General features: G+C 39.3%; 1 protein-coding gene across 1 annotated transcript in view; it reads right to left on the bottom strand.

Annotated features, from left to right (window-relative positions):
• Positions 1–658: 658 nt before the first annotated feature.
• Positions 659–25,966, bottom strand: part of Argl (Argininosuccinate lyase) — a 228,375-nt gene continuing 203,067 nt past the window's right edge. Inside the window, exon 12 of the mRNA XM_067141512.2 lies at positions 659–2,362. Within this exon, the coding sequence (XP_066997613.2) occupies positions 2,215–2,362 (148 nt within the window). The 3' untranslated portion in view covers positions 659–2,214. The remainder of the gene's footprint in view (positions 2,363–25,966) is intronic.

Below are 25,966 nucleotides of genomic sequence, written 5' to 3'. Positions count from 1 at the left end.
CATTGTAGAACGTGTTGTCGTGTGCCACAGGACACGTGTATAGCTAAGAATGCCAGGCCGCCGTCAACGGAGGCATTTCCAGCAGACAGACGACTTTACGAGGGGTATGGTGATCGGGCTGAGAAGGGCAGGTTGGTCGCTTCGTCAAATCGCAGCCGATACCCATAGGGATGTGTCCACGGTGCAGCGCCTGTGGCGAAGATGGTTGGCGCAGGGACATGTGGCACGTGCGAGGGGTCCAGGCGCAGCCCGAGTGACGTCAGCACGCGAGGATCGGCGCATCCGCCGCCAAGCGGTGGCAGCCCCGCACGCCACGTCAACCGCCATTCTTCAGCATGTACAAGACACCCTGGCTGTTCCAATATCGACCAGAACAATTTCCCGTCGATTGGTTGAAGGAGGCCTGCACTCCCGGCGTCCACTCAGAAGACTACCATTGACTCCACAGCATAGACGTGCACGCCTGGCATGGTGCCGGGCTAGAGCGACTTGGATGAGGGAATGGCGGAACGTCGTGTTCTCCGATGAGTCACGCTTCTGTTCTGTCAGTGATAGTCACCGCAGACGAGTGTGGCGTCGGCGTGGAGAAAGGTCAAATCCGGCAGTAACTGTGGAGCGCCCTACCGCTAGACAACGCGGCATCATGGTTTGGGGCGCTATTGCGTATGATTCCACGTCACCTCTAGTGCGTATTCAAGGCACGTTAAATGCCCACCGCTACGTGCAGCATGTGCTGCGGCCGGTGGCACTCCCGTACCTTCAGGGGCTGCCCAATGCTCTGTCTCAGCAGGATAATGCCCGCCCACACACTGCTCGCATCTCCCAACAGGCTCTACGAGGTGTACAGGTGCTTCCGTGGCCAGCGTACTCTCCGGATCTCTCACCAATCGAACACGTGTGGGATCTCATTGGACGCCGTTTGCAAACTCTGCCCCAGCCTCGTACGGACGACCAACTGTGGCAAATGGTTGACAGAGAATGGAGAAGCATCCCTCAGGACACCATCCGCACTCTTATTGACTCTGTACCTCGACGTGTTTCTGCGTGCATCGCCGCTCGCGGTGGTCCTACATCCTACTGAGTCGATGCCGTGCGCATTGTGTAACCTGCATATCGGTTTGAAATAAACATCAATTATTCGTCCGTGCCGTCTCTGTTTTTTTCCCAACTTTCATCCCTTTCGAACCACTCCTCCTTGGTGTTGCATTGTCACTGTCAGTCAGTGTATTTACAGTACATGCACTATCGAATATCGTTCTGTTTTGTAAATACAGCTAGGTAGTTTGGGTTTCCAGTATTAAAATACTTTGTCAATAATGTATTATATACAGTATGTAGCCTATTGTCTTCATTTACTTTCATCTAAACATTCAAAAACCAATTCTTAATCTCTAAAAGTGATATTCAATTATTATCCAAAATTCTGATTATCTGAAACCCCCTCTCCCCACTTTGTTTCAGTTAACAGAGGGTCTGCTGTATATGTAGTAATTTTTACAGTGAAATGAAATGCTATTCCACACAAGTCATTGACATTGGCCCATGCCATGAAGACAGGTTCAATAAAAGATGGGAAGGTAACCAACTTCTTTCTCTCCCTAAATAAAAAGGAAAATATGAAAAATTACAAAAATTACAAAAAGAAAGGGCCTGCTTCTGATTCTGGGTCCTGGGCCCATAATTTTATGTGGAAGCCATGGGTGAGTGCCTACTTCTCAAAATAAGATCCTATCTGTATAGGTTGTGTCTGTCAGAGTCACATTTACACTATGCAGAAGGAACTAAATCATCTTTGTCCTTGAGAGTACAAGGCCCTATTAGTGAGCTTGGGATATAGTTCAGAAGGTATAAATTCAGGCGCTTCCCACCAGTACACTGGTTTGCATACAAGGCATGGCATGGCCTTGCAAGTTATATCTTGTGAACTATAACCTTTATTGCAAAATTCTATAGGATGCATCAATCAGGAGGACTGAGGTCAATATAGACCTCGATGTCTTCAACAAATTGAGAACATACTGTCAGGAAATTGAACTCTAGAGCAAATGGATGAGGTGGACTGATGTACTGGGCGCATGTATGTGATACAACCTTGTAGTCTGAAGGGAGAGAAATAAAATGATGTGAGGAAATTAGCCAGGAAAGGTGAAAAAATCTATCTTGATTCTAAAATATAACATTAACTTAACATTTCTGTTAATGAACTCCAAGATATCAGTTGATAGTTCGAATCAAAAGCCATTTGTTCAGCTCGATGGTCTGTTGTTCAATGCTTGATAAGCTGGTCCCTCCTGTTGACTGATACTGTTCTACACTATTTTCATAGTGCCAGATATCCTTTGAGTCATCCTCAAATGTAGCACTGCAAGGAAAAAAAGTAAAACTATAAATTATTTCTTAATTCTGCTGTGTGATTTTATTATAGCCAGTGGCACACATAACAGAGAGGCTGTAGGCCACAGTATTGTCCCTTCTGCAAAAAGTAATGACTAACATGTACACTTTATACTTCTCTTGAAACTCTCCTGAGTTAATATATAACACACAGAATGTAACCAATTTATAGACATGATGCTGTATAGACTTTTGCGCTTATGCCGTGTCAAGAAAATAAGGTGAAATTCTTAACGTTTCACAGAAAACTATGCTCTGCATCCTCAGAAGAAATCTTGACTGACCACGAGAAAGACTTCTTAAACAATGACCCTTTGAAATGTTGAACGTTATACTATACTATACTATACTATACTATACTATACTATACTATACTATACTACGTTATACTAAGCAGTTACAAGTAACTAAGCAGTTCGCTTAGTCTGATTGTGAGGGTTCGGTCAGCCTCCGCTTCGAACGCTAGCATTGTGCCATGTCCTGGGGGCCATCTGGTGGTGAATGAACGTACCATTTCCACTTCTAGTATAACGTTCAAAATTTCAAAGGGTCATTGTTTAAGAAGCCTTTCTCGTGGTCAGTCGAGATTTCTTCTGAGGACGCAGAGCACAGTTTTCTGTGAATCATTAAGAATTTCACCTTATTTTCTTGACATGGCATAAGCGCAAAAGTCTATATAGCATCATGTCTATAAGTACGGGCCGTGAAAGCATTAATGTAACCAATTTAAACAAATATTTCTGCCAAAAGTTTTGTTTGGAAAATGCACAACTACTACTACTACTACGATTACTATTACTACCACTACATCCCTTTATCTGTTGATGGTCTAGCTGAGCGGCTCATATAGTAGAAGCACTGGCGTTCTGAGCCCAAGTAAGCTCTTTAATCATGACCCAGACCCATGGAATTTGAAGGTGCTCAAATGTATCAGCATCATGTTGGTAGATATGCCAACACATAAAAGAACTCCTTGCATAACAGAACTGAAAATTTCTGGCACCTCTGAAAACCATAAAGTAGTTATTATTATTATTATTATTATTATTATTATTATTATTATTATTATTATTATTATTATTATTATTATTATTATTATTATTGGCTTTTTCCCCAATATTGAGGTAAGCACCTGATGAATATTTTCTTTTTTACTAGTCATTTAACATTCGTGCTAACACATTGTTTTCAGCAACGCAAGTGGTTAGGATTGGAAGGGAAGTGGCCATGGCCTTAATTTGCCTGGTGTGAAGATGGGAAATGACAGAAAATCATCTTCAGGGCTGCCAAAGGTGGGATTCGACCCCACCAAGGCCTGAATGGAAGCTCACAGCTATGTGACCCTAACAGCATGGCCAACTTGCTCAATGATGTGGATTTTTAAACTAATTTTATTACAGGATACCTTTCCTGATGTCAGCACTCTCTGCATGGATATATTCACTATTGAGCGTTTCTGTGGTGGTTGGTGATGAGATGTGTTGTATGTACATGGAGAGAATTATATTAAGATCACGAACACTCAGTCCCTAAGTGAGGGGAATTAACAATTCATAGGTAAAATCCCCAGCCTGGCTGGGAATTGATTCCAGAGCCATCTGAACTAAAATTTAGAATGCTGACAATTCAGCCATGTAGTCATATTATTATTATTATTATTATTATTATTATTATTATTATTATTATTATTATTATTATTATTATTATTATTAGAGAAGGCCTGCAGATTACGAGGTGTCGTGTGGTCAGCACGTTCAAATTTGTTGTCCCAATATTAAGGAGTTACACATGGATAGAAACCAGTTATTTATAAGATAAAAGAGACAAAGTTAAATTTCTGTCAGAATTTCCAAGCCATTCTCATTTTAGCTGTCTCCAGGCTGTAATCCAGTTATGTGCTGTGACTATGAGAGCTGACAGTACGGTGGGCAACAGGAGGTGATAATATCAGCAGGGGGGCAAGAATGTGGATGGAGCCAGTAGCAGGTAAAACAATAAGCCCTGGGAATTGTTGAGACATGCGATATAGAAGTTAGACAAACTCCTTCAAAGATGCTAGAAGCAGACCAAAATTGGAGAGGCAGCAGGAATGATCTAGTAGAGGAACTTACAACATCCATCATCAAGATTCTTCTACTGGCCTATGTAAAGAGTGAAGCTGGAGGGCATAAGTTAATCCTGGGTGAGTTATGAGATGGTTGGTGTGTCCGGAGCAAGTAATACAGGAGTGCATGCTCAATGAGTAGGTCAGACAGACTTGACTACACGAAATTCAGCATGGTGTGCAAATTTACCTTTGTCCTTAGCTGTGTTGTGGAGTGAACTGTTCTGAGAATGACACTGTGCTATAAGAGGCCCTGCTGGGGTTCAGTGCACCAGAGGACTGTGTGTTTGGCCAAGTTTTTGATACAAATTGTGGAAGCAGAAAACTTAAACTGAAAGTAGTAGTTTAATAAAATTTGTCAATAGTAAAATGCAGTACATAGTCATATTAGATTTAAGGCACTTGACAATTCATGTAGGTATCATTGCTTCTGATACATCATTCTGATGTATCTCTCTCAGTCGTCTCAATATTTTTGTTCTGTTTCCAGCCAGTTGATAGAATAGCCACAGTAAAGGGAATGACTTCATTTCATGCCAGCACCTTTATGATATACTGGAGCTTGATTTTGGCTCATCTGAAAATTCTATTATCTTGTCTTATTTGGTGGTATTTAGTAGATGTTTCTTCTCTATGGCACCATGATTATGTCTATGTTGACTTTATACTCATCCAGGTCAAAGCTAGATACCATATCTATTGAACCTACCACATCCATTTCTCCAGTCGTTACTCTCTTCATGTTCCCAGAAACCTGCATTTACTTCAGCAGTTGGCTGGAGAAACAGGTGTGAATTTTGATTCTGAAGGCAGCCATCCTGAATCTAACACTGCCCCGTACCTTCTCTAAGTTAAAGCGTGAGTGATATCCTTGAAACTTTCTATTTCCATGGCTTAGTGGTCAGTGTTTTGGACTTTGGGCCTTGGGACCTAGGGTTTGAATCCCAACTGGGAAAAAGATTGTAATTGTAAACTTTTTATTCCCTTGGCTTGCATACTGAATGTTTGTGCTGTCCCCAGTGTTACTGAAACTCACACACTGAACACAACATTGTCCACCAGCACAATCACACATAGTTTCCTACACATGGTAGACACTGCCCACACTCATCAGAGGATCAGCCTTATGAGGATTATATCCGACTGTAATGTTGTAGCCAGCAAAATTAATTCATCATTATTTTTGCAACTATCCCAGTATAAACCTTAAGTAATTACAGTTACACAAACTACTACAAGCACATTAACAACACTCCTTTACAGAAAATTTGTATAGCACAGCACTTGGAACTAACGACCGTGCAGTCAAAACTCCTAAAATCAAACATGAAAAAATGAGAATATTCCTTAAAGCTCCATTCCATTATTGAAAGGGAGAGCAGAAATTTTAATTAGTCAAAGGGCTGAGAGCTGCTGACTTATGGTGGTAAAGTCTGCTTGCTGAGAATAGGGTGACCAACCGTCTGGCATTTATAATGCTTGTCCTCTGTCTGGCAAGCATTTACCGTATTTACGCGAATAATCCCCGCACCCTAACTTTAGGTAGGCTTATTTTGAAAAAAAAAAGAAATGCCAACTTTGACGCAAAAAACCGCATCCCAATTTCGTGCCTCAAATTTTAAAAAAATGCGCGAGTATTATTCACGTAAATACAGGTATTTACGCGAATAATCCCCGCCACCGTATTTACGCGAATAATACCCGTCACCGAATAATCCCGCACCCTAAATTTAGGAAGGCTGATTTTGAAAAAAAATGCCATCATTAACGCAAATAAAACCCGCACCCCAATTTCATGCCCCAACTTTTTAAAAAAATGTGCGGGTATTATTCGCGTAAATACGGTATTATTTGCTATTAAATGTCAGGCTTTTTGTATATCATGTTCTTAGTTGTACAGTTTTCTATTGTTTTCTCTGTGGCAAAGCTATTCTTGTTGAATTTCCTTCATTTCAGTCCGTATTCTGGATACCCGTGTCAGAATACGTCATTTACTCACTTGATTATTTGATGCGCATGCTCTCTGATTTATCCAGCAATGAAATCTTGCAATGAAATCGCAAGCTGCACCAATCAATTCATGTTCTCCCTCCCTACCCTGGCTTTTAGATGAACTAAGACAGGTATTCACCAAAGTGAGATTTAATGATAAAATGGAAAATAAGTTTATATCTCTTGAAGTCAAACTGTTTCTGAAATCCCTCGCTGAAAATGGTATCGCATTTTTTAGAATATGTTGTTGATTTTTTATGAAATGTGCATTCAATATCTATTAAAGTGGAGTAACCCTATGATGGAAGAATTTAAGTATTTCCAATGGATTAAACTTCACATATGAAAAACATTAAATTTGAAGATGTTCTTCCTTGTCGCGAGTATATCCAATCTAAAGGTGTGGAGATAAACAATTCTAAACTTTTTGACCAATTTTTAAATGTTTAGAATTACACTAGCAGTTCTAAAACTGATAAACATACAACATTAGATAAGCAGTGGTGTGAGTTTTTCAAATATAGCCCTAACACTGGAACATTTAGTGAGGTGTTTAAAATCTGTCAGTTTTATTTCGCTATCCCAGATTGCAATGCAACCATTGAAAGAGTGTTTTCCCTGAATAATACACAGTGGTCAGAAGAAAGAAACCATTTGCTGACCTAGTCTGTTAAGGGTATGTTAATAGTGAAGTTCAACTTTAAAATCATGCCATGTGGAGAGTTAAACAATTATTTATTACAAGAAAACAATTCATCTTTATTGTCGAAAGTGGGTGGAGATGATAAGCATCAGCAAAAAATAGCTACAACTTCAGCATCTACATTCAGCATCCTTCATTTTTTATGAAAAGTCATCCTTTTATTAAGAGTCTGTCCTGCATTTGAAAATTCAGAGTTGGTCACCCTAGCTGAGGATCTGTAATGCAATTTTGCAGCACAAGTTATTTTGGCATAGTATTTTTGCATCGGCGCTGTTTGAGAAACAAGATGATTCCAAAGCAATGGCGAGAATACGTCACCAGCTCTCCTAACAAGGTTGGTGAGACCAAGCTTCTGCGTAAAACAAACAGTAACGAGCAGAGTGATAGGAAGCAACACTGGGAGGGGGATAGGAGAGGTTTTCCATGGTAGGCAGCAGAAATGAGAAAAGAACCATCTTTCGACAATTCGGATAATGGAATATATTAGACAATTGACCTTGCAAATTACATACAAGATTAACATGGGATTTGAAAAGAGTCCAAGAGACAATATAGATGAAGTCCAGTAATGCGTTTTCCAACTTTCATTAAAGACCACAGAGTTCGAAACAATCAAAACAAAGGAAGAAACTGCTACCCAAAATCTTCTCACAAACTTTAAAAAGATTTACACATACCGTAAACTCATAACATTCCTTTTTAGAATAACAAGGATAAACTTTTCATAAAGCAACATTTTAGCATGACAACCATAATTATTGGCCACGATTTAAAAAAATTATGTGTGGCCTAGACTGTAGTGCAGGGTTTTCCAAACTCTTTGTGCCCGACACCCTGTCAGCATATTGCATGCATGCCCAAGGGCCCCCCCTAGCCAAAGATAAAATCTCGGCATTTTCCGAGGATTATTAAAATTTGCTGGGAAGTTAGATGATTTTCTCAAGTCAAAAGTCCACTGTCTTTAGGGGAACATCCAAGGTTATCCAGAATGAGCTTCTAGAATATATTTTTGAGGTGTGTAAAGAAGAAATACGAAGTGAAATTAAACAAACAGATTTCTTAGCTGTAATGCCGGATGATACGACGGATGTTTCTGAACTTACTCAACAGGCTATTGTTTTCCGGTATGAGAGATTCTGGGAATTCTCTAATCCTGAAACTCAGAATGCAGAAGGACTTGCAAAGTGTCTTTTGGTGCAGTTAGAGGTTGTTTTGAATGGCAAAACTGATAAACTTATCGCGCCAATGTACGATGGGGCGGCAGTGATGAGTGTGAAAAAGGTGGTGTACAGACAATAATTAAAAAGTCCTACCAACATGCACCTTTTGTGCATTGCCCTGTGCATCAATTAAATTTAATTATGGAGAAAGCCGCATCACAGAATCGACAAACCCGAATTTTCTTCAGCAGTCTAGCTGCGATACCAGCATTTGTTTCCAAATCGCCTTCATGGTTAGACGTGTTGGATGGCATAACTTAAAGGATCCCTTGCGGATGTAATACAAGGTGGAATTTTAATAGCCGACTCATTAACACAGTCTGCAAAAATAAAGAGTCACTTCAAGAGTGTTCCAGGAACTTCAAAACAACAGGAATCAAGCAAATGTACAAGTAGCCACAGGGCTTTTAAACATGATAAATTATCATGACTTCAATTTCTGGCTTACATTTTTCTACTGCATCATGCTTTATGTGGACATATTGTATAGCCAGCTACAACATCGTGTTGCTAACTCATTGAGTATTCATAAGTCAGTGAATGAATTTCTCCGGGCTATCAATATAGAGAGAAACAAGATTCCTTTATTAGTCCATCAACCTGAAGAAAACACTCCTCCAGTGAGGAATAGGATATGAAACAATGAGGGCATAGTTGTAAAAGATGAGTGTGGCACTATATCCCATCAGGCAAAAGAAAGATTTGCTTTGCTTTAACTAAGCATTTGTCTGCTGCAAAGTTGTTCAGTACATCTCTTTTTGAAGGATCTACTGTTTTCCACTTTTCATCCAGTGAGCTCCATGTCACTATTGAAGCCTACCCGTTCTTGTGCACAGAGCGACTGGTGACGGAACTGACTGTTTTGTATCAAAGACAGGAGTTCCAAAGCCTCTCCGTACTTATGAAGATGTATGGACAATGTTGAGTATTGGACTTAATGAATGCTGCACAGAAGTATTCACTCTGCTCCGAATAATACTGACCACCCCCATAACAATGACTGAACCTGACAGGTGCTTCTCTACTTTAAAATGAGTGAAGACTTTTTAAGGAGCACAATGTCAGAACGACTTTTTATTTTCCAACTGGCTTTACGTCGCACTGACACAGATAGGTCTTACGGCGACGATGGGATAGGAAAGGTCGAGGAGTGGGAAGGAAGTGGCCGTGGCCTTAATTAAGGTACAGCCCCAGCATTAGCCTGGTGTGAAAATGGGAAACCACGGAAAACCATCTTCAGGGCTGCCGACAGTGGGGTTCGAATCCACTATCTCCCGGATGCAAGCTCACAGCTGCACTGCCCTAACCACACGGCCAACTTGCCCTTGGGCATGCATGCAATATGCTGACTGGGTGTCAGGCACAAAAAGTTTGGGAAACCCTGCACTACAGTCTAAGCCACACATAATTTTACTCACGCTGAGTGAAATGGTAGTTCAGGGAAGCCTAAAAGTAAATTCTGAAATATCTACTGTATGTCATTAGTGGTCCTGTCGATAAATACTACATAGTGAAATTATTTATAATGAATACAATTTCCAATCACTTATTTCTTATACAGTTTTACCGTACTGAATATGATAACGGAACTTCTTAATTTAGACTTTTGTTGCATAGTCCATATCACCGTCAAGCACTGCTAACATGGAAATATTGTTCATTCATGTTAACGGGTGAAGGTGGTGGTTTTTGTCATGATTGTCTTAAGGTAAAAACCATGTGGTCATCAGCCCATATCAACAAGGAAATTTGTGAAGATGACTATAAAAATTATAAAGAAATCATGAAGGAACAATGGCTTGAAGAATATGACAGGGAGGAGTCATGAATGAGGAAGGACTCCCTTTACACTGATGCCCTAATATCACTGTATTGGAAGAAAGCTGAATGTGAGAGCTTATGATATTGAAAACCCATAAAATTGATCATCTGTAACATAACAGTGACTATTGTTTATTATGATGTGCTTTCACTCTTCTGCTGCCACTCATCCCTAGTAGAACAGCCTCCCTGAATATTGACAGGAAGTAGCTGGGAAGTTTGATAACTTTTTTTTTAGCATACCATTCCTCTGGTTCATACATATTCTGAAATTTATTGGTGTATGACACACTAGTTCATCATAGTATTCACGCTATTCAATTCCTGCTTTGAGGCGCTGAGAGGAATGATTAGTGAGCATACTTAATAGAAAATGACAGAGCAGTACAGTACTCACTGGTGTCTGCCGTCATTGGCACTCTTAGGATGCCAGCATAGTGATTTCCATGAAAAATTAGAAACTGAGTCATTTTTTATTTGATTGAGTATTTTATATGATACCATTGCTTTTATCCACAACATTCCAATCAGTAATATTGTATTGTGACAAGAATACTGAGTCCTTTGTAATGAACCATGTTGAGTTCAGTTTAATATATGTCTGGGTTTGTTATTGCATCATGTGGAAATGGATGGGTGTGTTTTAATGGATCTTGATATTTCAGTTTAGAGTAAGGTCAAGTAGAAGGTTATCTATAAGTTGTTGAAAGATTTCACCAGGAGGGAATGCTTCAGAAGGGGTCTAAAATATAAAACTTGATGCATCTCTCTTACAGTTGTTTTACACGAAAATAGCACATGGTGGGACTTAGAAGTGGGGGACCACAAAAATGTATAGACAGCAAAAAGTACCAGGGTTTAAGGGCAATAGCAGAGGCTGGGGGAGTACATAAACATTGAAAAAGTAGCTACAAAATGGTACATTTTTTAATGCTCTCTGACCAAATTTCGATAGAGACATAAAGGTTGAGTCTAGCAACTTAAGTGTGGTAATAATAGTACTATACAATAAAACTTTCACCAAAGGGATAATAATTAGGCCTACACATGTATTAAAATTAAATAGAAGTTTGGTGTGATTATACAATTAAAATATCATTTAGTATTTGACTACACACTAACAAAGTAACAAGCACCAGATAGAACTACACAGACACTAAAGAGACTGCCAGACTGAATAATGCACGCGGCAACCAGGTGAATCGTTCCTCAGTGTCTATGATTTTGGCAAAAAATATAACCCCTTCTACCCTTCGTCGCAGCACCTGCTGCACACTGCTGCGCCATATGAATCGTTTAGCCACAATGAACGACATTTTGTGAGTATTTCTCCTAAGTATTTGTCTTAGTAATTAACAAAATTAAAGGAAGGAATTAGCAGAAAAAGCAATAGGGGTTGTACAGATTGTTTTTTTATAATTTCTAATTTCAGGCAAATTTTAAAAATAAGTCTTAGGTTCTTCAGTCTGTTAAAACTTAAAACAAGTCAGGTGGCTAAAATGGAATAAATTTTTTTTTCTCCCCCCTAATCGCTGCTACTGATGGTGAATTTTTGTTCTATACCTTTATCTGATACAGTGAAAAATAAAGGGAAATATCAGTGGTAGTAATGTGAAAGTTTAAGAGCCAGTAACTAGCTCTATAGATTGTGAAGAGTGTTGCTAAGGAGATTGTTTCAGCAACGTTAGAAATGCTTTGTAAACTTGTCAATATCTTTTAATATTAACCCGATACTTGGTTTTCTTTTATACAAGAATGAAAAAAATCAGATCGAAATTGACAATAATGAAAAAATAAATAAATAATTAAACTCCGAAGAACTACAGAGTGCAAAGAAGTGAGTACATCACGACAAACTGCTGACGGAGAGATATGCCCACTTATGTGCCTCAAAATCTGGAGAACTGTTTGAGTGATGGACAAGAATGTCACCTTTCACATGCTAAGAGATCGTCCCGTCAATAACAGATACTACTGCAAGTATGTAAAAGAGTAAGTGACTGCACAAATCCCTTTAGTTGATGTGAATATCCCTGAGGTTATCTTGTATATCCTTTGATATAATGTGGTTTGTTTGTTATACATACAGTACAATCATGTCAGGGCCAATGACCTCGATGTTAGGCCCCTTTAAACAACAATCATCATAAACAACAATTATGTCAGACTTAACTTACATGGTTTTATAAATGAAATCAGTAAACATTTGTAAAATACTGTATACACATGGCTATTCAGCTAACTTGTTCATCTCAAATAACTCATGAATGGTTAAAGATATTGACATTCTGTTTTCACTTTCAAAATTGGTACCAGACTTACAGTATTTTGTCATGGCATCAATATCCTCTGAGATAATGGTACTAACTTTGTTTTTTTAAATGGAACTTCACTGTTTTCTGCACCTAGCCTTAAACACACAAGCATTAAAAATTCAGCACCATGATTATTTTGAAAATCGGACAAGAACTTCAAGAAAATGTAATGTATTCAAACTTGCTACAAAAAGTTTAAAATTAAACCAATAATAATAATAAAAATCATATCATGGTACCTACTCACAGTATTCAGGGAAGGTACTTTTTTTCTGGCAAGCTGGTAGGTAAAAGAACTGATTGTTCATTCGGAAGTCCATATTGCTTAAAGCTGCAGTTTATATGTGAGGATTTACAGAAGGCATAAGCATTCAGTAAGCAGTGTGTAGATTGTTGGTTACAAGGATAATATCCAGGTAGAGGAGGTGATTGATACTAACGAAATATTGAAATTAATCTGTGATTACAAAGATATTTACAATAAGATACAAGAGTTGAAAAGTAGAAAAGCAGCTGGAGTTGATAAGATTTCTGGGGATATACTAAAGGCAATGGGTTAGGATATACTACCATATCTGAAGTACTTATTTGATTATTGTTTGCATGAAGGAGCTATACCAAATGAACGGAGAGTTGCTATAGTAACCCCTGTGAACAAAGCAAAGGGTGATAAACATAAAGCCAATAATTACAGGCCAGTCAGATTGACATGAGTTACGTGTAAGCTTTGGGAAAGCATTATTTCTGATTATACTAGATGTGTTTGCAAAATTACTAATTGGTTTGATAGAAGGAAGTTCATGTTTAGGAAATGTTATTCTACAGGAACTCAACTTATAAGATTCCAGCAAGATATAGCAGATATTTTAGATCAATGAGGTCAAATGGACTGTATCATCATTGAACTATCCAAAGCTTTCCAGAGGATAGATCATAGGAGACTACTAACAAATATGAGGGCAATAGGACTAGAAAAATAGAATGACTGAATGGGTGGCTAAATTCCTAGAAAATGAAACTTAGACTGTTAAATTAGATGAAGTATTACCTGATCCTGTAATCATTAAGAGGGGAGTTGCTCAAGGTAGAATTATTGGACCTTTATATTTTCTTAACTATATAAATGATATAAGTAAAGAGCTGGAATCAGTGATAAAGGTTTTTTGAAGATGATGCTATGGTGTATATAGTAATAAATAAGTTACAGAATTGTGAGTGATATTGACAATGTTGTGAGATGGACAGCACTCAATTGTATGATCATAAACAGGGTAAATAGTCAGGTTGTGAGTTTTCAACAAGAGTAAAAGTCCTGTAAGTTTTAATCACAGCATTGATGGGGTGAAAGTATCATATCAGGGTCACTGTAAGCACCTAGGTGTTAATGAAAATCCTCAGCCTGTTTTTCAGTCATTTGGCTGGGTCAGGAATGGAATGAATGAAGCCTCCACCTAGCAGTGAGGATGGGAATTGTGCTGGCTGCTGAAGCCCATCGTACTCCTCTGGGGCAATTATTAATGACTGACAGATAAAATGAAATGATATTGGAGATTGTTGCTGGAATGAAAGATGAGAGGGAAAAGCAGAGTAGCTGGAGGATAATCCGCCTTGCCTCCATTTTGTCTAGCACAAATCTCACATGGAATGACCAGGATTTGAACCATGGAACCCAGCAGTGAGAGGCCAGCATGCTTCTGTACGTCCTCACTGTCTGGAAGCCTAGATTGGATGTCATAGATGTGAGGACAGGGAGAGGTGAGGACATCGACTCAGATCACTACTTGGTGATCGTGAAATACACACTAGAGTCCTGCAGCCAGACCCACTGCGCAGCACTTCAAACCCACGGGCTCCGGTAGTCCAGCCCGTGCAGTGCCGTTCTCTTCTGACGCGGCAGCGTACTGGCCCGCAGCACTGGGCTCATACGGCCCACCACAGTCCACCGCACTGGGCGGGCTCAGTAAAATAACCCTGAGTACTTCTCCACAATAACATGTGCGCCGTGCACAACGAAATGTTCACGTCACACTACTATTCGGATCATTCACTCTACGAAATCCCGTGCGCTAATAACATATTTTAAAGTAGGCTAATCACATTTGGAAATTAAATGGTAGAGATTTCTCCTGCACTGTAATAATAATAATAATAATAATAATAATAATAATAAAAAAAATAATAATAATAATAATTGAAAACAAACAGAAACTTTATTATAAACTAATATTCGTTTGCAATTGACACCAAGTTAACTGAAAATGAATCTAAATAACACGAAGCATATTCATAGGACTTCATTCGCGTTTACCTAAAAATAAAATACAAACAGAAATGACTTGCAATATGCCAACAATAAAAACAAACCTGTACATAGCTTTTACTTAGTGTGCGTAGTTTATTGGTCAGTGTTAATGGTGGTGGAATGGAATTACTGTGAATGAATAGAAGAGCATCAGCAATTGTCTAGTTGTGGAAGAGAATGAAGCCCGCTGAACTGAAATTTCTCCCTGAAACTGAACTTGATGCTTGCATACATATTACTTTCTTACCGATCTGGTGAAATTTTGAATAGTTTTGTCCGTTTGTTCTCCAATAGGGCGCTATATCCATCTTCTTCCATTCCACAATTTTGCTTTAAATATCTTTCCAGCTCATCTGTTGGAATAGGAGCATCATGAATGTCAATCCACGAAGAAAACTTCATTACTTTGGCAGGTTGTGGCATAAGTAAAACACTTTCAAGATTAAAATTACTGTGTCCACCTTTTCACAAATATAATATTTGTATTGAAAAGGTGGACACAATAATTTTAATCTTGAAAGTGTTTTACCTATTGTATCTTCAATACGGACCAAAATGAGATTAGGTTGTGGCATAGTCGTGGAGTCTAATGACACGGAAACATTAGAATGATCGTCATTCAAGCACACCTCGTTCATCATAAGTTCTATATCTAATCATAAAAAGACAAAATCTATCGGAGTCCTTTAATCTATACTAATATAATAAAGAGAGAGCACAAATTGTGTTAGTTGTGTATATCTGGAGGATAATCTCAGGAACTACTGGACAGATTCTAAAAAATCCTTTTACTACGGTAATGTAAATATACATTATCCCTGAGAGATATGTGCTGTATTTTATTTTCAAAACAATTCGACATGGGGGAGACGGGGGAGATATAAAAATAATAGGCTAATATAGGCGAAATATCAAATTTGTCGTGCAAGGACAAGACTAAGCTCATTTTAAGCCCCTTGATCCAAAGAACAAATCTCGGTAAGCCCTATTGGCCCGAAAACCATGTGTTAAGGCCCCAAAACTGACCATTATGGAGATATTGGTGCCACACTACCCCTGCTCTCGGAATCGGATAAGGAAATGAACTGCCGTAACCATGGCAACGCCAGCTCCAGGATTCTACAGCAGCAAGATTATGCGTGTACGTTTGGGCATAGCTGCCATCCAAAATTTGTACACATAATCCCTGAGTGTATGTACAATATATCTCCAAAACTTAACATGTTACAGACGTTAAGTGGTATTTATAATCTCTTTTAAAAATAGACATGTATTATTTTGTTTCCGGAAAAGACACTTAAGGAGGGGGGGGGGGGGGGGGAAGGACTGAAATGTCGGCTGGCAAGAATTCTTACGATGAGCATATCTACAGTATATTGCAAACACTTAGCAGGTTACAGATGTTAACATTCATATTTTTAATATTTAAAAAAAAAAAAAAAAAAAAAAAAAAACAGGTATTATTTTGTTTTTTGAAAAACTACTTAACTAGGGGGGACTGAAAAGGGGGTTGAATTAATTTTATTAGGGTACTGATATCTCAAAAACTGAAGTTGTTATAGACGTAAAAATTGGTATTTAGAGTCTCCTTTAAGAAGAAAGAAATACGTATTCTTTTGGTTTTGGAAAATCCACTTAAGGGGGGATGAAAGGACTGAAATATTAGTTGAATTATTTGTTTTATATCTTAAAAAACCTAAAGATGTTGCAGACGTGAAAATGGGTATTTGAAATCACCTTTAAAAATAAAAAACACTAATTGGGGGGGGGGGGTAAAATTAACTTCGGAGGCGGGGGGGGGGGGAGCGTGGAAATAGTTGTTGAATTCTTTTCATGAGGATACAAATATCTCAAGAACTGAAGATGTTACAGTCATGATAATTGGTATTTGGGTGGAGGAATGGCTGATAAAGGGGATGAATTCTTTTTATGCAGATACATGTATTTCAAAACCTGAAGATGTTACAGATGTGGAAATATGTATTTGCAATCTCCTTTAAAAATAAAGAAACTTTTTTTTTTTACTTCAGAGAAGACGTTTTTACGTGTACAACTCTATGTCGCATGGTCATTCCAGCCCCAAAAGGCAATACTACATGCTTGGTTTACAAAGAGTTTCAGATAATGTCTTAGTACAGTACCGAGGAGTGATTACTTTTATCAAATTACGAAATCCACGCGAGAAGCCGCGGGTAACTGCTAGTGTGTACATAAAGTTCACTGCAGATCGTACAGCACACAAAATTAACGTCTTTCCCATCACCGTCAACTGCAAGCTTGAATACCAACCAAATACGACTTTTAAGTTTAGGATCCGGTTCAGAAGTCTTGTATTTTGCGGTTTTTAGTTTGTTTGTTCTTTCTTCTTTTTTTTAATTCACGATTTTTTGCCATGTTTTCCTTTCTTTTGGAACTACAGTCCACATTCGTTTCCAATAACAGGATAGACAGAGAAGTCAAACTGAAAACCAGAGCAAATTTGAACGGCTCCACTCGACCGTAATGCAATGCACTCCGCTGACACGCAATACACTGTACACATTGAAGCAGTCAGCCCATAGAACTACCACAGTGCTGTCCTCGGCTCACCGCGTATGAATGACATAGCGCTGGCCCAGACCGGCCCGTGCGATGACGTTACGGGCTTCTTATGTTTGAGCCTTTCAAAGCCCATTGCAGCCTACTGCCGAAGCAGCTCATGGGCTGGGCCTCTCTGCAGGACTCGGATACACACAACTCATAGCTAACAAGATGAAATATCATGTCCAGAAGGCAACAAGGTTCAGTGTTGAAGGCTTGAAGAATAACAGGGCCATCAAGGATGGGTACAGGGAGATGGTCTGGGCCAAGCTTGCAGAGTGAGAGACAAGAACGCACAACCTTAGAAGATCTATGGGGAACACTCCAGGATACCATCACATACATGGCAACAAAATCTCAAAGGATTCAAGAAACATACATAAAATCCAAGTGGTTCAATGCAGAATGTGAAGAGGCAATTCAAAGGAGGACTAAGGCAAGGGATAAGAACTTACAAAGACCAACAAGGTAAAAAAATGAAGACTACCATGCAGCAAGGGCAGAAGCAAAGAGGGTGTTGTAAAGAAACAAAAGAAAATGAGAGAAGGAGCAGTTCAAGGCCATTGACGAGCTGTATAATAAGGAGGTTCATGCTGTTTTCTAGAAAACAAAGGAAATAAAGAATGGCTTCTGACCCAGAAGATCATACTGCAATGACAAGAGGGGTGTTTTGATTTGGGGAGGAGGAGGAGATCTTGTTGCGATGGGTCGAGCATTTAGAAGAGCTCCTGAGCCAGAGGCACTTGATCAGGCATGGGCACCCACAGGATCCTTTCCAGGGGGGGGGGGGGGCACATTAACAATTTTCTTGAATATAAAAACCGACATGATGTCAGCAACATTAAATTGTTTACAGAAATTTTCGGTTATAACAGATGCTAGATGACTGTCAGTAAGTTCAGTTTATGAAATAATCTTGTATGATATTAAACCAATTGAACATGAAAATTTTTAGAATTCCAGGGGGGGGGGCAAGTGCCCCCCCTTGCCCCCCCTTGCGGGCGCCCATGTGATCAGGTGGCTGCTGGCCACCCACCTACTGATGAGCATAAGCCAGTCCCTGAAGTGATAAGGAATGTGGTGAAGGAAGTGATTGACCTCATGTGCAAGAACAGAGTGCCAGGGAAATAAGGCCCACCAGCAGAGCTATTCAAGAATGGAGGAGAAGAATCTGTATGGGAGAATGAGGAGATGCCAAGGGACTGGAGCTTAGCCCTTACCTGTTCCATCTAAAAGAAGGGCGACAAGATGATGTGCAGCAACTACAGGAGAATCTCATTACTCAGTGTGGCCTACAAGATCTTTTCAAAGGTGCTGGCCAGGAAACTTGAGCCCTTTGCAGAGAGGCAGCTGGCAGACTACCAGTGTGGATTCCAGTGCAACAGATCAACAGACCACATACTATCACTATGGCTCATCTTTTAAAAATGTTATGACTACAACATCAACATTCATCTGCTTTACGTTGAATACAAGGTTGCTTACGACAGCGTGGAGAGGTCGATGTTGCAGTAGGTGTTGACAAAAGTGCAGGTGCCGATGAAGATCACCAACCTTGTCCTGATTACTATGAGAAGTACCAGAGCAAAACTGAAGATCTAGGGACAGCTCTCCAGGGAGTCTGAAGTGCAGACAGTGTTGAAGTAATGTGACGCATTGTTACAACCCTAAGTCTCAAGCATGCTATGTACCATATACCACTGAACCCAGGATGTAGTATTTGCAAAGGAGCCTCCAGAACTTGGCCTTCATGGATGAGCAAACTATCTGATGGAAGGTTTGCAGCACATGAGCCAGGGATCAAACATCTGGGCTTACCAATCAACAAGGCAAAAACTAAGTACATGTTGAACATTTCAGACAAGCAAGATTCTATAGTGTGGGGGGCTTAGAATGTGCAGGTGAAACCTACAAGGGAGTGGCGCAGTTTAAGTACCTGGGAACCCTCATGACTGAGAACAAGGTCAGCGAGGATATAAAGGCGAGGGTGGCGGCTGGGAACAGGTGATACTTCACTTTCAAGAAATTAAAAAAAAATAATTTTTTTTTGGGCATCGACCCATGTGGATCTTGTGGCACCATATTGTATGAACCTGCATGTAATTGGAATGGCAGTAGTGTGGAATGTTGTGTGTGAGGAAAGGAAGATTAAGGACATCACAAACACCCTGTCCCTAGGCCAGGGATATTATACATTACAATTACAAACTCCTGACCTGGCCAGGAATCGAACCCGGAGCCGCCGGGTGACAGGTGGACGCGTTGCCCACTGCACCGCGGGACTGGACTTCCAGAAGTTACTAAGGACTCCAGTTGTCTCCAGAACATTGAAACTCACCATGTACTGGGTTACAACCCATCCAGTGGTGCTGTATGCATGCAAGACTTGGGCCCAAAATGTGCACGACAAAAAATGTCTACGGGTGTGGGAGAGACATATTTTGGAGAAGATATTAGGCACAGATCATGACTGAGGAGGGTGGCATATCAGGACCAACGAAGAAGTCTATGCCCTGTACTGTGACCACTAACTGTTGCAGAGGACAAAAGAGAGGAGACTCCACTACCTCAGGCACACCATAAGGATAGACCATGACTGGGCAGCAAAGAAGATCCTCTACCAACATCCTGGCAACCAACAAAGACCGGGAAGACCATGGAAAAGACGGCTCGACAACTCTCGAGAGATTTGAAGCTGTTAGGAATCCGGGGCTCGAGAAGGAGGAGTCTGGTCTGAAACAAGTTGGCGATTGCTATAGGCAAGGACACTTCATGGGCTGTAGCATCAAGTGAGTGAGTGAGTGAGTGAGTGAGTGAGTGAGTGAGTGAGTGAGTGATTACTATCTCCATGTTTGCTATTAGTGATACCTAGGCCGTCTATGACAGCTGATGGTAGAGCTTTTGAGGATCCCACCAGCGGAATCGCTGATGGACTGAACATGCACATACAGTACTACTGTATTATTTAAATATATTATGATTGCTATTGATGTCACTCACTCACTCACTCACTCACTCACTCTGGTAGCTTGGGATATACTTCGTAGTTGAGCAGCTTTCCTCCTCATTTGCAAGTTTTCCCAGACCAAAGTTTGCAACATTTTCATAAAACTACTCTTTTAATCAGAAATCATCCAGAATAAATCATGCTGCTTTTCTTTGGATTTACTCTAATTCTTGAATGCAGTAATCCTGACGAGGGTCCATACACTGGATGCATACTTTAATTGGGGTCTTACCACTGACTTATAAACCCTCTCCTTTATATCCTTACTACAACCCTTGAATACCCTCATAACAATGTGCAGAGAACTATACCCTTTATTTACAATCCCATTTACGTGATTACCCCATCGAAGATCTTCCCTTATATTAATTCCTAGATTCTTACAGTTAACCATAAGGAATTTCACTCCATCAACACTGTAATTAAAACTGAGACTCACCACCTGACTATTAAGCCCACTTTATCAACATAACATTGCCTGCTGTCCATCTTATAACACTATCGAGGTCTTTTTGCAGTTGCTTACAATCTTGTTACTTATTTATTACTCTATACAGTATAATATCATCCACAAAAGACCTTATCTCCAAATCCAGTTCTTTACTCATATCAGTTATATGTATAAGAAAACATAAAGGTCCAGTAATACTGTACCTTGAGGAATTCACTTCTAAATGATTACAGGATCATATAATGCTTCGCCTACTCTAACTCTCCGAGTTATATTTTCTAAAAATATAGCCACCTATTCAGTCACTCTTTTGTTTAGTCCAATTGTACTCATTTTTGCCAGTAGTCTTCCATGATTTACCCTCTCAAATGCTTTAGATAGGTGAATCGCGATACAGTTCATTTGACCTCCTGAATCTAAGATATCTGCTATATATTGATGGGATCCTACAAGTTGAGCCTCAGTGGAATAATGTTTCCTAAACCTGAACTGCCTTCTATCGAATAAGTTAGTAATTTTGTAAACGTGTGTAATATAATCAGAAAGAATGCTTTCCCACACCTTACATGTAATACACATCAAGGTGACTAGACTGTAATTATTGGCCTTACGTTTATCACCCTTCCCTTTGTAGACAGGAACTACTATACCAACTCTCCATTGATTTAATATATCTCCTTCATGCCTTCAGATATGGTACTATTTCACAGCCCATTGCCTTTAATATATCCCCAGCAATCTTCACCAATTCCAGCTGCCCTTCTAGTTTTCAAATTTGTATCTTATTGTGGATAACTTTTTTATCGTTGGTAAATTTCAGAACTTTGTTAGTATTAGTCGATTCCTCCACCTGAAAATTATCCTTATATCTAAAAATCTTTACGTACCTGCTGTCTGAATAATTCTGCCTACTGTATATCCTCACATATACACTCCCCTTGTTCATTAATTGGAACCTGTTTCTGCTTTAAAGTACCTACCTATTCATCTCCTTCCATTTGCATTAAAATTCATATGGCTGCCAATTATGTTTGCCATAATGTCATCCTTTGCTGACTTCTTTGTTATATTCAATTTCCAAGCAAGTTCCTTCAATTTCTCCTTACTCTACAACCACCTCTATATCTATTCCTTTCCAATCTGCAACTCCTTAGTCATTTTATTTCTCTGTTATGATATAGTGGGTCTTTATCATTCCTTACCACTTTTGAAGGTACATATCTGTTTTCAAATTCCTCAACAATTGTTTTATCTCATTCCATAAGCTGTTTATGCTTTTATTTCCCATCGATAATAAATACTTTCTTAAAACTCCCTCCTGCTTGTCTCATCAACCATTTGGTACTATCTAATATTCCTACTTTTGCAACATTCCTTTCTATCACAATTATTTTTAACTACATCCAAAGCAGCTTCGTGTTCATTTATACCACCTATCTTATCTGACTTTCTAGAAAGCTGATTTGGTTTTACCACAGTTACATCCAGAATATTCTTTGCTCTAGTTTCTGATTCACCTGCCCTTCCCACATTGACTTATTTACCATTTCTTTGTCATGTTTCCTGTCATTTGCATTACCTTCCTGATGAACATCTGGTAAATTGTAGTCACCCGCTACAATCACATTCCTTTGTGCGTTGTTTCGCACAGAGATTATGGTTTTATCAGATAATTCAGCATCAGCATCAGTGCCCTTTCCAGGGGTGTATATACCAGAAATATCACGTTACATATTATCTTTAGAGATTAGCCTGACACCTAGAATGTAATGTTTCTCATTCTTAACTTTTGCCTAGCTTACAAGTCCTTTTCACCAGTATGAATACACTCCTTCCCAATGTTGCTATCCTGTCTCTACAATAAACATTCCATGATATCACTTCTCAGCCATGATTCAACTCCTATTAAAATATCTGTCAAAATGTATCCATTAAATTAGTTCATTCTATTCCTTTCCTCACAACACTTCAACAACAACTTCAACTAACAACTTTATGTCATCCTTACTTGACGTCCAGCTCCACATACTCTTACTATCTCTCCCTGGCCCACCACGTTTCCCTGAATGTACTTCCCCAAAACCCTTCTAAACAAACCTCGTAAGTTATACGTTGTTCAATTGAAATCAATATGAGAGCAGATCCCAAACTCCTACCCACCCATTAGTATCTACAAGTCTCAATCTCGCTCCCAATTTCTCACATACCTACTTTATAGTCTCACATAAATCCATGATCACCTTCCAATCAGTATCCCTCCAACACATTAGCCCACTGATAATCATCTCCTTTCCTTTAAATTTCTTCCATGTTGCAATAACCAGAACTCACACATCTCCAACTGCATTGGCATTGTTTGTACCAATGTGAAAAACTACCTCCTTCTCCATACCCTCTTCTTCTCTTCTATTTTCCTCAATATACCTAATTCCTTGACAACATTCCTCCACACACTTCGCCCACTTGCCTAACAGTGGAGTCCTCCCACAACCAGTTCCTTAACCCCACCCACCTTATTTGATCCCATCCCCTACTGATCTCCCCTGTCTTTCCTGACAGCTGCAGAATCTATTTCTTCCTCCCTTTTCTCCCTCTCACGACCATTCTACCTCTCTTTCCCTATCCATCCACTTCCCCTCCTCTGCAACTCTTCCCTGTTCCTGTCCTCCCTCAGCTGTTCTACCTGCAGTGACTCATGCTGATTTCTCACCAATACCTGTCCTGTATTCTGCCCCTGAATAGACCTCTTGGGCCTCAATTTCCTTCCCCTTAGCCCACCTGTCTTCTACAACTTCCCCCTTTATTTACCTCCCTGTTATATACCTGACATATCATGTACATTGGTTGGGGGTGACTTACCTTCTTTCCTTGTCCTCTGTGAGAATCCTAATTATCTCCCTCAAACTCTTCATTCTTCCCTCATATTATTATCTGCGCACTTTTTAGCGATAGATTTACGCCCTAGTGCTGAATCGGTCGACTTTGGTTATCTTTGAGATTCGTATTGCCAACCTTTGAAACACAAACTGAGAATCGCTTATGATCGCTGTGCAACATCTGGTGTACACTTTACGTATTCGTACTGTTGTTGCTTACACAGCAAAGCCAAACTACAGAATTCATGCTAGGAACAAGTTTCGCATCAAGAAATGTTATATAGTATTACTGTATATATATTGTGTGTGACACAGTTGTTGGCATAAGATAATAAAGGTTTAGAAAATTCATATCAATCGATCATATTATCGATTCAATTCAGATTTAATTTCCATTCAGTTGGCAGTATTACCAGAACTGGCAGTGCTCCCTCCTTATTCCTCAGCACAGTACAAAAATCTATCACTAAAAAGTGCACGTACAATACCTAATGCCCACTTATACCCACAGTCCCTACACCTAATTTCCTTAGCCAATCTTTAATCTTCTTCATGGAAAATTGAAAGATCAACAAAAATAAAATAACATATTCTGTAAGTAAAAAAGAAACCATGGGAAAGAAATAGTATCTAGCTACTAAACAAGGTTCACACGGCAATAAAGTAAACAATGTACTAACTAAAAAATAACTGTAATACAATACTACTGAGGAATATTATATCATTATTAAATAATTATGTACCCTGAAGAATTAGGATTAAACTTTAATCCTATTATGCACTAATAGGAATGAAAACAGCCATTAATTACTGAATATGGAATGGAATACACTTGAATTACATAACAATAAAACAAGCAGGATACTATCTAATAAGATTACTACACTACATTCTACACTGCACTGAAGAGTATCTTAATTTTAACAAGTTAATGGAAATAATAGTTTAAACTAAATATTTCGAAAGATTATTACAGCTGGTAGATTGTTATTATTATTATTATTATTATTATTATTATTATTATTATTATTATTATTATTATTATTATTATTATTATTATTATTGTTATAAACAGTTTATTTTGCAATATTCAGAAGTATTTACTGTTCATATGCAATCACTTATTAACTTAAACACTGAAGACGTTGATGATGATTGATGTTTGTTGTTTAAAGGGGCCTAACATCCAGGTCATCGGCCCCTAATGGTACGAAATGAGACAAAATGAAATGACAAATTAAAAGTCCAAAATCCTCCACTGACCAGAATTCAAAGCGTGAGGACGAAGAATGAATGGATGGATGGATATGAATTTAAAATGATCAGTGGATCCAAACCACAGTGCCTTACATGCACAGAAGCTGGCACAAAACAATAGTATTACTGACCAAGGGACTGCTTCTATAGCACAATGCTGAATCGATTATGCTTATAGTTGAAATGGGTCAAAAATCCAGGTTATCGGCCCCTCAGAATGGTATTTATTGCTAGGAGAGTAGAACCATGCTATTTGTAATGTTGCGGTACTAATCAAAAGTACCGTAGACTCGCGGTATTCCACACATTATGGTACTATTCACAGGTAGTGTAATGCGCACATGTAACACAGATCTATGGTGTTTCGCACATTGTGGCGCTATTTACAGGCAACGCAAACCTATGGCGTTCCTCACATAAGTGGACTAACCACAGGGACTCGTACTATCCCGTGGAATTCCTCACATAGTGGGAACTGAGCATAGGTAAGGCAGAACCATGGTGTCGCTCATATAGGGGTACGAATCACAGGTACTGTAGGACCCACATCCTGATTCACACACTGTCGTTACTAATCACAAACCTATTGTGTACCTAACATAGTGGTATTACGCGCAAGTAAATGCGACCCATGGTGTTCCCTGTGTGATGCTACTAATTACAAGTAGTTTCGTGGTTCTAATTGGATGATCCCTTGGTCGCCCCTTTTAGTCGCCTCTTACAACAGGCAGGGTATACCGTGGGTGTATTCTTTGTCTGCGCCCCCCACCCACAGGGGGTCACTGAAGACGTAATGCTGTATGCCTCTACAGGTTACCTCTTTTATAGGTGTGAGGACGGTAACAAAATGTATTGTAGATGGTGTATGAAGCATGTTCATGAGTGGTCATGAACATTCTCAGAATATTAATGTACTGTAGTCTAACATGCCTCCATAATTTTAT

Source organism: Anabrus simplex, chromosome 2, assembly GCF_040414725.1.
Source record: "Anabrus simplex isolate iqAnaSimp1 chromosome 2, ASM4041472v1, whole genome shotgun sequence".
NCBI lineage: Eukaryota > Metazoa > Arthropoda > Insecta > Orthoptera > Tettigoniidae > Anabrus > Anabrus simplex.
The sequence above is the reverse complement of the archived record's forward strand: the minus strand, read 5'-3'. Positions and strand labels throughout refer to the sequence as shown.